Here is a 13,817-nt window from a genome sequence, read left to right on the forward strand (position 1 = left end):
CACAAATTCACTCTGGAAACAATGGAGACTGCAGATAGATACAATAGATTTCCTTTAAATAGTCACTTCGTGATGAGAAGTGGGCAGGGCTTAGAGCTGCTTTCCCTGCCCTCCCCCATCTACAGTGGTGGAGATAGGGACAGGGTTGAGATTAGATAACTGATAAGCAACTGCCTGACTTGTGCGCATATGCACACACGTGTGTGGTAAAGAGAGGGAGAGACTGAGTGTCAGGGTATGTGGTGGAACCAGGGTTTTTCAGTTCTCCATTGTGGTGGACTTCCTAGAACCTGGTTCCCTCTAGCAGGGCCACAGCATCCCAGAGTCAACCATACTTGAATGTGAGCTGAGGCTTCTCCTCATTTCCCTTCCACATCTCCGCTGATAAATACACGATCCACTGGAAGACATTGCACACAAAAGAAACAAAACTAAACTGGCAAATTGTTTGCTATTTGCTCAGCAGTCACTCTGTGCATGATGATTTTCTCTTTTCTTATGACTCTCTGGATGTCTGCGTCAGTGAGGTTTCTGCTTCTGAATAGAAGCGCTTATGGAGCAGGGCCTGTTTTGGTTTCCCCCGCCCTGTAATTCATTTATTACAGCCCTACATGCCTTGGGGTATATAATAAATAGTTCTCCATGAGGAGGATCCTAGGGTTATAAATAGGCAGTTCAACAGGGGATGATCTTAACTGCTTTGCTGTATTATGAAGACTGCCCGTGTCAGCTCAGCCGCAGTCGGGGAGGTTCCACTGTTCAGAGTTTGAGTAGGCCGAAAGACGTGAAGCCAGTCCCGTGGCTCACTTGGCTTGGGTCAGTCACGTTGACAAATACCGAAGCACCTGGTTGCAATTCAAATACTCCTCCCAAGTGGATAGATTGTTGTCCGCAAGGTTTGGAGGAACTGTGGGTATTTGCTGCTCTGAGTAAGATTCTCTCGGATTCACTTGGGGACCTCAGGCAGAGGCTAGCTATAAACGGCATTTGTCCCGAAGCTTCCCGATTGGAACAGAAGGTGACTTGGGCGTAGATATAATAGAGTCCTTGTCTTTGAACGGTCAGCTGCTTCTTATATTTGAGTTCTACCAATTTGGTGCTCATGGTGTAATATCCTTTTTCGGCCCACTGTAGAACTGTAATGGAGAAGGAAGAGATTTGTGGTGAGGTGAAGCACAGCATGGTTCACATTTTAGCAGAAAATATAGTTCCATGTGGGATATTGGGCACTGGGGATTCGTCAGGACCCTTCTAGCCCTCAGAGTCTAGGGAGGAACTATGGCTGACAAATCGGCATGGGCTTTAGAATCACATGGAACCTGGTTCCACTCCATGCTTTGTTCAAGTTTGGACAAGTCACTAAACCTCCCTGAGCCTCAGTTCCTCATCTGCACCAAACAAAACAAAACAAAACAAAACAAAAAATAAGCCAGTTGCCGTCAAGTCAATTCTGATTCATGGAGACCCCATATGTTTCAGAGTAGAAATACACTCCATAGGGGGTTTTCAACGGCTGATTTTGGGGAAGTAGATCACCAGGCCTTTCTTCTGAGGTGCCTCTGGGTGGATTCTAACCACCAACCCTGTGGTTAGTAGCCAAGTGCTTAACTGTTTGCTTCTCCCAGGGACTCCTCCTTGTCTGCAACATGGGGCCAATATTCAAGCCTATCTCAGAGAATTGTGGCGAAGATTAAATAAAGTAGCATAGAGCCCCGTGAATTTCTAGCTCCCACCAAGAATTCTTTAAGCCAATTTGCCCTTGGATTTAAGAAAGTGCCAATGATTTAAAACTTCCATGCCATAAATTACACATGCCAAATTATTCAGACAAAATCCTTGCTAATATGAACGTCAACACCTTGCTTGCCTTGAATTTTACAGTCAAAGAGTTGCTAGTCCACCTAGCTCAGCCTCAGTATAGAGAGAAGGAAAGACCCCATTTCTTCCTAGCGATCATGCTGTTGCAAACCCGACCTGCCTCCCACAGCAAGGACTAAAATTAGGCAAGGAAGTATGAAAATAAACCTGTCATTTTACTGTGCGTTTTGATCTCCCATTGTAGTAGGCGCCACCAACTTGAAAGTACCTGTATTCTTGTGGCTAAGCCGAGTACCCACCAACAGTGTGCCATTTTCTCGGCTGAGTTGGTGAGTGGGTTCAAAGTGGTGTGTGCACCCGATTTCAAATCTCAGCTTCTACAGAGGTCTACGGGGGTGGGGGTGGGGGTGGGGGAGAAGTGAAAGTGTATTGATGCGGATGCTTCCTTGAGCCACTTTTTATTCCCACTTGGTGGTCTTAAGCTTATCACGGTGCCAGACCCTACCTACAAAGATGCATCCTTGAGGAATAAGGAGGCATCTTGAAATGCCTGACATTTCGGGGGCCCCCAGACCACACCAGAAAGGATGCTTCATCACGATGTTTTTTACATAGAAATCAGCCCCCAAACTTTTCACTTTTGGACAGTTTGATGAGAATAAAGGAGTAGGAGCCCTGTCTTTCAGTCCAGTAAGTTTAGTCCTTGCTGAGGGAGGAAGGTGCAGTTTGTAACAGCATGATCAGATAGGAATGAGAAGTCTGGGGTTGGTGGGGGAAGGGCAGAAAGAATGTTATTGTCTTCCCACCTTGATCCCTTGTAGACCTACTGTGATGAAGACTGTAAAATATTCTAGGACCAATATCAACTATGGGCCTTTTGGGAGCATCTGAGCCCCATGAAATAAATCCAAAGGCAAGAAAACAGGATTCAGATACAGATGGACAAAGACTAGTGGAAAGCTATTCTTCTAGAAGGTTTCTCTGTTGCTGTCATCCAGTCCAAATGAGAAAGTGCCATGTGGCTGGCCGCCTTAGACACCAGTCATGATGTTCTCCCAAAAGTGTATTTTCTGAGAAAGGGGTACTTCACAGAATTATGAAATGTCATGGGCTCAACTGATATTAGTGAGTAGCTTCATGCTATTCTTTTGACATATAAACCACAGTGAAGTAAACTAAGTAGTGACACCTTACATTGGTATAACACTTGACAGCTTAACTTTCATCCACACTAGCTGATTTGATGCTCAGAGCAACCACGTGAAGTAGGTGAAGCAGGAAACTGCTGTGTAAGTAAAGAGACTTGCCCGAGGTCACCCAGCAAGTGGTGGCCAGGGTTCTTGAACCCCAGTGTTCCAAAACTCCCTATCCAGTGCTCTTACACCCATCCCATGATGACTTTGAGTGTGTTCCACCCACTGAGAAGATACCTCAGAGATGAGGTGGTGTCTTGTGTTCTCTCTTTCTCTCTTTAGAACTCCATTCCAGAGCACTCTGCAGAGTTTTTCAAAGACTACTCTGATGCTCTCCGACTGCCTTTATGTTGATGGGGGATTTTGTGCTAGCGTGTGTGTTTCCATCCATTTATCAGATGCAACATATTCTCCAGCACCAACTATCGCAAGGTACAGATTTGGGAAAAAAGATCTAAGGGCTAGAATGATGGCAGAACGTGTATGGAAAAAAATCGTTCAGAGTTGAAAAGATCACAGTATGTCGTCTGTTCTTACTTCATTGGAAAATCTAACGTCCTGGCACCTATTGATCTTTGCAGAATGATTTTACCTTTAATTTCCCTGAGGTTGGCCCTAGGGAGGCTGGGGTTAATCATACAGGGATTGATAGATGGCAGGAAATACCCCTTGAGGCCCATTTACACATGGATGAAGAGAGGTTAGGAGGAGGGATGCTTCCAGTCGGGAGGTCACTACCTGCCATTTCTTTGATGTTGTTGGAATAACAGCCCTTCCACCCAATAATTCATCATTTAGACTCAGCCATTGAACAAGAACGTAATCAGGACATAGAGACTGGTTCCCACCTCCTTTTTTCCCTCCAAGTCCCATCTGGGCATTTAAGCCCACTTTGAAGACAAAGGAGAGCGTATGTGAGGTGTATGGGTAGGTTTGTAAATTGGGCCCCAGAGGAAGAGAGGAGTCTAAACTGCATTGCTGCAGCATCCCAGCATTCCCCTTTGGGTGGTTGATGCTCAGAATACTGTGGGACTTACTTACCAGATGTTGTTTTACTACTGGCATCACTTATGACATGGGCTGCAATTTGAGGCTCTTGATCACCTGAAATGAAACCAAAAGCAAACTTTCAGGCCAAAATAATACAAAACTGCCCACAGAACTATTTGGTCTAGTCTTATGACTGTGTAATAGAGACTGTGCTTGAATAGGCTACATGAAAGGGAGAAAAAAATGGTCTAGAATCCTCCCACTGAGGGAAAAGTTGATTTCTAACAAATTTTATCAATTGAACTGGCTGTTTCCATTGATCCCATTCTCTAAATAGTTGTTCAGTACTCAATTCCACTTTACATAGATTGACACAAGTCCAAAACACTGGTCTTCATTCAACATATCATGAATCTGGATTTTAGGAACAACCCCTGTACATTGGGAGTCTTAGTGGGTCCCAAGGTCGTGTCTACACACTCAGCTAGTGAGATACTTCTGGTGCCTTATTCAGGCAAGCAACTGGTCAAACTATTGTATCTATCTCTAATTGTTTTTCATGTAAAAACCTTGCTCCTTAATTAGATGTGCCAACTTCCAAAGGGCAGAGACTTGTGGAAGTTTCTTTTTTCCAGTTATGAGCCCAGTGCTGGGCAATTTGTAGGTGCCCTATAAATGTGGAGTCAAATCATATAACCTAAATTACCAGTTGGGTTAAATCTATCATTTTATTGAGGACTGTTAGGCAGCCTCCACATGAACTGTATCCTCAAATTTCACTGTAATTAAGAGACAACATGTTACTACTCAACATATCTTGCAGTCAGTCATTTTGAAGACAAACTTTCATGGAAATCAGATGACCCTGTAGCATCCAGGCCAATACTTAAGGCAGGCTCTGAGCGCTCTCTTTGCCTCAGAAGCAGTGTCTGTAGCTCTGTGTGCATCTGTGTGTGTGTGTTAAATTTACACAAGCCATGGCATCATGTTCACCAACTCTATTAGATAACAGTCTCTCTACCAACATCCCCTTGATCACCACTCCACCTTCTCTATACTCAGCTGCGAAGGTTACTTCAGGAATTATTGTGTCTGGTTTGGGGCACTATATTCCAAGTTAGTGTGTCCAGAAATGGAGACAATTAGGAGAGGAAGGGTCTGGAAAATGTCATAGAAGGAACAGTGGAAGACATTGGACATGTTTCGCCTGGAGAAGAAAAGGCTCCAGGGGCCATGACTGCTGTCTTAAATACCTGGGCAGCTGCTGTATAGGAGAGGAATGATACTTGTTTGATATGGGCCCGAAGAGCAGTACTAGGTCCAGCAAGTGGAGATTACAGGCAGGCACATTTTGGCTCAAGAGAAGGAAAGACTTCTCTTGAGCAGTATAGTAATCTTGCTACCATTATTAGAGCTCTCCATAGATGGGCCAGGCTGCTTTATGGTGTAGAAGGTGCCTCATCCCTAGACATGTTCAGTCAGAGGCCAGGCAGTTAGTACTGTTGAGAAGGAGGCTCATGCTCTGGCAATGGTGCTGAGATGTTTGGGATTCTATGATTTCAAGAAGAGGGTCAAGAACATTGTCATATGAATCACTCCTTGATCCCAGAGGCTTCACCTGGCCACTGTTCCTCATGAGAAACTGTTATCAATGAGCAATAAATGCCACTGCTACCAAATGATAGTTTCCCTGTCATTTATCCTCCTTAGGCGGTACCAGGTTGTGTGGTTGCTTTGATTAAGGTATTAAAAATAATGGGATTTCCTCGTACTTGGTATTGTCAGCATTAAAGGGACAAAGTCTTCCTCATAAATATGTATACATGAAGCCTTTCCAAACCACAGAGACCAGAGAAGGTGTCAATTTGGCCATTGAGTTTCTGTTTTCTTTCCAGAGCTAAAAGTCTCCAGATTCAACACTGAGTTGTTCAGTATAATTGACTTAAGCTTCCTTTTGTCTGTCAGTTTGTCGTGCTGTGTGGCTTTCATGTTGCTATGATGCTGGAAGCTATACCACCGGTATTTCAAATACCAGCAGGGTCACCCTTGGGGGACAGGTTTCAGCAGAGCTTCCAGACTAAGACAGACTAGGAAGAAGGACCTGGAAGTCAGTCTACTTCTTAAAAAAAATTGGCCAGTGAAAACCCTGTGAATAGCAGTGGAACATTGTCTGATACGGTACCGGAAGATGAGCCCCTCAGGTTGGAAGGCTCTCAAAATACGACTGCGGAAGAGCTGCCTCCTCAAAGTAATTGTGAGGATGGCGCAGGACTGGGCAGTGTTTCATTCTGTTATACTTGGGGTCACTATGAGTCAGAACCGACCCGAGGGCACCTAACAGCAACAAGCTTCCTTTTTGTTTGTAAGTATTCATAGAAATTGATAAATAGTAACCTACCTTTTTGCATTTCAAAAGTTTTTTCTTTCTTCTTTGCCTCTTCATTTAGCATTATATCCTAAAATAAGAATCATTGCAAAAGGTCATTTGGGCATGAGCTCTGCTGTGGGATTTGAGAGTTATCCTTCATTTGGCATCTGTCATTACCCTGTTGCCTGTTTCTGGTGAGGATTATCATATAGACTCAGATCCTGTCATTAATTTCATCATAGTGATTGGGAGCCCATGGCTCTGACAGATGAGCTGACAGCCCAGAAAGCCCAGGGATGAATCCAGAAGCAGAGTCCGGGCCTTATTATCTCCATCCCAGTGCTTTCTTCAGACCAAAGGCTGTGATACTGACCCCTCCTGTGACCTCAACCTTCCTGGTTTGACAGCTATAGACAAATAATACGGCATGGGGGAATGCTTCTGCCCTGGGAACTGGTATATGGAATATTGTTAAACATAAAGCATTGTGTTGTAGCTATTAGGATAAAATTGGTTTGAAATCTCTTAGGAAAAGGTAATAGTAAGTTTGACCTTGGGAGAGAAATCCCAGACTATGAAAAGACCTTCAGACTTTTTCTATGTTCTTGTCCCTTTTAATGAGCTGAAGAGATTCTCTTGTTGCTGGTTGCCCTGAATAGCCTGTATTTACTTAGAATAATCAGCATTTAGGAAACACAGTCATTTCCCAATGCTGCTGATGTTCAAAGGAATGCAACATTTCTTAAGGGGTTTCTTCTCACCAACTGAAGAAATGCTAGAGGTACTTGAAGACATTAACAGGGACTGCCATCAACACAGTTTAGAAGGTAATGAAGGCTATTGTTACCATTTTAAAGACACTGAATCAAAGGGCTGGAGGGCTTAACTGACTGGTATGAGGTGGTGCAAACAGTTAATGCACTCAGCTGCTAACCAGTTAAAAGGTTGGAGGTTCGAGTCCACCCAGAGGTGCCTCAGAAGAAAGGTTTGGCAATCTACTTCTGAAAACTCTGTCACTGAAAACCCTATGGATCATAGTTCTACTCTGGCACATATGGGGTCACCATGAGTCGGAGTCGACTCGACAGCAACTGGAGATACTGGAGAATGAGGCCACCCAAGGAGTCTGAGAGTGAAGCCAAGAGTAGAAACTGCTAGATCACATTCACAGGCTAGGCTCAACTCTTCCATCACTCTATACTCTGAACCCAAGGCAGGAAGACAGTAGTATTTTCACATGTTCAGATAAGCAAAGTCCTTGTGCACCTTCCCATTACTGGAATCAGTTGTCCTTAGGACTCTTCCTTTTCGTTTCTCCCCTAGAAGGAATTTCTGTTGTTCCTGTTGAATGCATTGCTGTAGACTCAGCTCAGTTGCCAGATGGGAGGGTGTAAAGCAAGAGCCCAAAGGGGAGCTTGCGCCTCGAAACGCTCACATGGGCCGCAGAGTCTTAACTTTCCATTTGAGTTGAAGTGCCGCACTGTGAAAATGCGGCGACAGGAAAATGTTTGCGAGATAAGTAAACAAATGACTATTTCTTGCATTGTTGAAACATGGAGTGTGATGATCGAGGTTGAGATACTTTTAGGTTAGGTGGGTGCACTGGTGTCAGGGCTGGCCTAGATGAAAATGTGAAGTCAGCAGAGTTGCCTTTTATGCACCCAGCTTTGCCTTTCTGTGAACTTTCCCCCAGCCACACTCCCCAGGGCCTTTTTTTTTTTCCCCTTGCTTCACTCACCACCTCAACTGAAAGATTTTTAAAAGATGGCCAAAGAAAATCTGGGATTTGTGATTTCTCTCTTAGTGGGAATGCTGTGTGGCAACTACAGACATGTTTACCTTTCACTCAAAAAGGAAATGCTTTGACCCTATCTATCAAGGGGATCGCAGGCATTGGTGGACAGGTAATCACAGAACTCATCGTTGTGACAGGTGGCGGATGGGTAGTGAATCTTGGCGTGAAATTGCACTACGCAAAATGCTTTTTCCACTTCCCCTAACATAATCCCTGAGTCCCATCTCCCCTCCCACCCCCGACTGACAGTTTGGTGCTCCCTGCCTCAAGAGGTAATGAATTCCTCATCGCTAGAGGTGTTCAAACAGAGATTGGATGACCCCTTGGTAGGGGCAGTAGGGAGAAGACTGAAGTTCAGGACTGAAAATTGAATTTGATGATTTCTAAGATAGCCCTTAAGCCCTATGATTAGAAGCCCCAAATTTCAAACTTTAGGTTAAAAATCTTGCTAGCATTAGCTAAGAAAATAAAAATCCAGTCTGGGGTTATCCTGTAACCTATTGGGTAAAATAAATAAAGTCCAGACTATTGCTTTATAAGGAGCAATGCTGGGGAATGGATAATGGAAAAGGAATCAGTGATTACAGGAGGACTGGGTGGCTGGAGGACTTTGCATCTAACCATTGTGCATTTCATGGGCACAGATGGCATTGACTGAGGTTCCACACCTGCTGAAGTAGAGACAAGGGGCCTCCTCTGTCACGTGGAAGGAGGAGATTACCGAGGCCGAGGCTGACATGTCTGAGAAGGTCTACTCTTGTAGAATATGAAACTTTGGAGCTATCAATTTTTTTCATACAAGCCTAAGCAGGGAGGCCAACCAAGCTGTTTTCCTTTCTCCAGTCCTGGGTAGCCGATTCTGGAAGTTTTACATCTCCGACATGAACTCAAGGCATGAAGAATTCTCAGTTCAACTGTCAAACTCTCAGTAAGAAAGAGAGAGGGAGGAAAAACTCCAACAACTGCTGTCACTGCCATCGGAGGGAACTGAAGACTAGTCACATAATTACAGAATGTCAGAGCTGGCAGTGCCCTCACGGAGAATTTGCCCAAGGTCACACAGCCACGCACATTCAATATGCTATTTGGATTATTAACTGTTCTTTTGACAATTATTTTATTCACATTTAAATGTACAGTGCCTCTCAATACTCTGTCATACTGGCCACAATCTACAAAGAACCAGAGAAGTTCAAATCTGTCCCAAGGCTGGCCAGCCAAGCTTTGCAAATAATGGGTTACAAGTCTTCATCTACAACCTAGATTAGTGTAGAGAACCTGAGAACCAGCAGCATATTTGAGCTGCAGTCAGATCCCTGGAGGTGATTTAGGAATAACCTCTTAGAAGCTTCACTACTGGGTTAAGTTATACATCGGCTACACTACAGGAATATAAGAATGAGCTCAGGAATAAGATCTAAAGTCCTTCACTCCTGGCTTAAATTACACATCGTCTACATGTGAGAACTAACTCCTGTTGGTTTATCCAGATACCCGCCCACCTGGCACAGAGCTGTCTTCAACCTGGAATCTTCGATCTCCTAAACACGACCTAAACACCACCCCAAAAGGAGCTGAGGGCCAAAGGTATTTGATTCAGTTCTGAGAGGGAAAAGGGCAAGAAGAATTCTCAAAGTTCTGCCTCAGGAGAAGAGGCCCTAGACCCCGTGTCTGTGATGAGGTAATGAATGTTGTAGGTGCATCCTCAGAAAAGGTTCTACAAAATTCTTGTTTTAGGTACCATTTATGGGCCACAACCACTGCAGTGACTTTGTGCTAGGTACCAGTCTTTTGGGCTAGAAGGCTTTGAACCTGCTCTGCCTCAAGTCATGGTTGGCCCTAGAGGGGACTGGCTTCAGGAGCAAGGGGTATCATGTAGGGTCTGATTTGAGCAGAACTGAGAAGATCCACCACCCATCTCCTGCACCCCTCCTCACAATAAAAGGAAAAAAAATCTCACTTTCATGGTGCCTGAAATTCCATCATCAGAGAAACATTGCTTAGTATGTTACCGTTTATCAATCTTCAGGAGTCCCTACTACTCCTAGTAAAGATGATACCTTAATTTGTGACCTGCCAGTGCTGCAGCGGCTAGTGGTTATTGCTTCCTTGGGAAATGAGGACCAGACCATGGGTCCACAGTGGCAAGATATAGAGGTTTGGATGGTGCGATAAAGAAATACAAAAAACAAGCTGGGCGTACTTCATAATTTCTCCCAGAGGCAGCTGCATTTATGTGTGTGTGTGTGACCCTTGAGAGTCTGTGTCTTTTCCCCAGAGAGCCTTTTTGTTCTTATCAAGTAGGAATGTGCCTACTTCCAACTTTCCTTTCCTTTTTAACACAGCATTTGGCCTTTCTTTCTTTCTTTTTTTTGATACACACACACACACACACACATACGCACACATATTATAAACTTTTAAACTTTTCCATGGTTAGATTTCAGTTTCCGGACCTAGCAAAATGCAGTAGAAATTTTCAATGACACTTTTACCAACAATTGAGTTCCTTACCTTGATGAAGCCTCCAAACTGGCTTTTAATTTGCTCACAGTTCAGTAAGGATAAGGACCCCTCTCCTTTGGCACATCTCTGTATCATTTTCATGAACACAAAATCTTCATGGAGATTCCTTTCATCTTCTATCTATTTGTGAAATAACAGGGACATGAGAAATGTAATTCGGAAGGAGAATGCGGCTAATGGTGTCTGCCTCCACATTCACTTCTATGGCATAGGAGAACTTTGGGGGTACAAATGGGAAGTAACAAGTTATCATACTGGGTAATTGTCATTTGTTATTTGCAGCTTTAAAAAATCTATAAAAACCAGAAATTAAAATGTCATATTATCTGAAATTCTAGCTAGAAATCACAGTTATTCTAATAAAATTTCATCCAAACATGTATATACATTTTCAGTGCACTATAGTAGCAATATTATATAATTGTCATATGTCCCAGTGCTCCAGCAATGGTTGATCATTATCTACACAGCCTATACAATAGTTTTCTGCTGAGCTAATTTGCCTACTTCATTTTAGTGTTTGTGATGCAGTGCTTGGTAAAAAGAAGTTAATTTGCAATGTGTGTCAATTAACTCAAGTTCTAATTACATCTTTCTCTCTCTTTACCTTTAGTATGTATAGAAAATGTTTGCATGTTTTAAAGAAATCGTCTATTATCCCAAAAGTTAACAAAACAAACAAACAAATTCCGACTCATAGCCACCCTATAGGACAGAGTAGAACTGCCCCATAGCGTTTCCAAGGAGCGGCTGGTGGATTCCAATTGCCCACCTTTTGGTTAGCAGCCATAGCTCTCAACCACTGCACAACCAGGGCTCCAAAGTTAACAAGATATTTTAATTTATCTTCCAAAGTCTTACAACAATCAAATGTATGAAATTCACTTGTATAATCAACTCATTCTGTATCATTTTCTTGTGTTAATATTTGATTTTTAGATTCAAAATAAGATGCAGTTAGCCAGTGGCTTTCACTCTCAACTGACTGCACATCTAAACACTGTGGTGAATTTGTCTACTCAGGTCCATATCTTCCCTTTAGAGGCCAGGCCAATGTCCCAGCATTGACTGGCAGAGACCCCCAGGCCAAAAACAACCAACCAACCAGACCCAGAAACTCCCTCTTTTCTCAGCAATGAAACCTAAAATCTGAGCAACCCAGTAAATTGCCTCAACTCTCACCGCCTCACCTTATCCTGATAGAAAACCTCATGGCCTTATTTCTACATCTGTACCCCAATGCAGGACATCCAAACAACCCTGAGAAAATGCAGTCATCCTGATGCTGCCCACCCACAGTGCCCGCATCCAGAGCTCTTGGAACAGCTGATAACTGATCAAATATCTCCTGTTCACCCATGACTTACGTTTTGTCAACACAGTCAATAATGTCCCTCAATGGAAGTGGACAAACACATGGAAACAGGACAAATCCGAAAGGTTATCTTTTCTAAGAATGCAAATCCATCTGCTAAGCTACTCTGCTCTTTTCTTCCTTAAGTCCAGTCATTTAATAATGTAAAACATCTCAGAGGGCAACTGAGTGGCTTGCAACTCCAAGGAGCATTTGAGGAATTAAACAGAGAAATCCACGTTTACTAAAAGACTGCAAATTCTAGTACGTATCCATGTCTATGCTAATCTGAAGTGCTAGGAAATTTCAGATCAAATTGATGCTCTTCTTCACTAATTGGAAATTAAAAAAATAGTTGTCTCTCTAAAAAAAAGTTTGCTTCCTTTTTAAGCAAAACTTTAGCAAACAATTATAGCTAATGCCTATGTAGTACTTACTATATGCAGGCATCGTTCTAAGTTCTTTATATGGCTAAACTAATTTAATCTATGAGGTAGGTACTATGGTCATCCCTATTTCTCAGAAGTGAAGTGGAAACTGAGGCACAGAAATGTAAGGTAACTAACTTGCCCAGAATCACAGACCAGGTAGGAACAGAGATAAGGTTTGAACCCAGGCAGTCTGCCTCCAGAGCCCAAGCTCTTAACCAGAGACAAGAATATGGGGACGCTGCTGACTAGATAACCAATATCATGCCATAAGACTGTCCATCTATTTGAGTTTCTACCATTGTCCATCATTTGGACAGAACTGAAACCGACCAACAACAAATCAGTAAAACCCCCAAATACAGTTAATAAAGACTTGTGGATCATCTTACCTTGTCCAACCTTCTGTGAAGATACACAGCAAAAAGTGCTGACCCAATCATCTGGGTGATAAGAAAAATAGTAAGTAAATACATAAAAATTTTCATACTGACGGGAGGTCCAGTGGTCACAGAGCGGGGAGAAGGTTGGCTATAAGTTTCGATCATGCTTTGTTAGAGTTGAAATGGTATCTTCTGGTCGAGAAGGTGGCAGAGGCAGCATGAGAAGACTGTCAAAGTGGCCACCTTACTCAGGATTAGTTAAGAGCACACAATCGTCGCAGCCCACACTTCCTGGAAAATGTGCTTCGTAGTCTTCGCTCCCGGCAAAAAAAGTTACGTAAAGGTTTTTTTTCTTTTTTTCTTAAGTATACCCATATCATTCACTTCCAGCCTTTCCCTTTTGTTAGTAAAGAAGAAACAAGTTTCTTCTTCCATATATTCATTCTTGCCTTGAAATGTCATAGACTTCTCAACAGACAATGGCAGTATTTTCCTATCGCTGTCTAACTTTTTTGGGGTTCACCAGTTTCAAGGAAAGTGACAAATTAATCCACCAGCAACAGACTTATTTAAATTTCAATCTTACTAATATAAAGCGGGAACCTGGTATACGGGGAAAGAAGCAAATGTCAACAAAAGTTTGGACTGATTTTATGACTGCTGTGCCATTAGCTAATTGCTTCTTTCAGGTGACAATTTCAAGACTTTATTTCTTTAATCTTTCAATCCAATGAAACCCTGACAGCTTTTCAAGTCATGTCTATATGGTATAGAGCAAAAAAGGGGCTCATGACTACTAAATTTTAGGCTGGGAAAATAATTCAAGAAAAATAAATTTTCTCCAAGGCCAAGACAAGTAGGGTCTTGAGGGAAATCAGGCCAAAACTCTGGGATTGAAGAGAAAGTGGAAATCTTAGCACAGATTAACTAAATTGCCTATCTACATTATTTCAGTTCCTCAG

At 42.8% G+C, this 13,817-nt stretch overlaps 1 protein-coding gene across 1 annotated transcript; it reads right to left on the minus strand.

Annotated features, from left to right (window-relative positions):
• Positions 1-586: 586 nt before the first annotated feature.
• On the minus strand, positions 587-13,410 carry CD40LG (CD40 ligand). Its single transcript, XM_004380946.2, has 5 exons — positions 12,865-13,410; positions 10,679-10,810; positions 6,400-6,457; positions 4,053-4,115; positions 587-1,136 (listed from the first exon to the last, which is right to left on the minus strand). Exons 1-5 carry the CDS (start codon positions 13,018-13,020, stop codon positions 760-762), a joined length of 786 nt encoding a protein of 261 aa, XP_004381003.1. The 5' UTR covers positions 13,021-13,410; the 3' UTR covers positions 587-759.
• Positions 13,411-13,817: the final 407 nt, after the last annotated feature.

This window comes from Trichechus manatus, unplaced genomic scaffold, assembly GCF_000243295.1.
Source record: "Trichechus manatus latirostris isolate Lorelei unplaced genomic scaffold, TriManLat1.0 scaffold00079, whole genome shotgun sequence".
Lineage (NCBI taxonomy): Eukaryota > Metazoa > Chordata > Mammalia > Sirenia > Trichechidae > Trichechus > Trichechus manatus.

Excerpts from the sequence above, each read along its gene's own strand:
- CD40LG (XM_004380946.2), bottom strand. The coding sequence starts at position 13,020 with ATGATCGAAACTTATAGCCAACCTTCTCCCCGCTCTGTGACCACTGGA. Across the intron at positions 10,811-12,864 it reads TTCACAGAAGGTTGGACAAG|ATAGAAGATGAAAGGAATCT; the intron begins GTAAGATGATCC and ends TTTCACAAATAG. Across the intron at positions 1,137-4,052 it reads CAGTAGTAAAACAACATCTG|TTCTACAGTGGGCCGAAAAA; the intron begins GTAAGTAAGTCC and ends TCTCCATTACAG.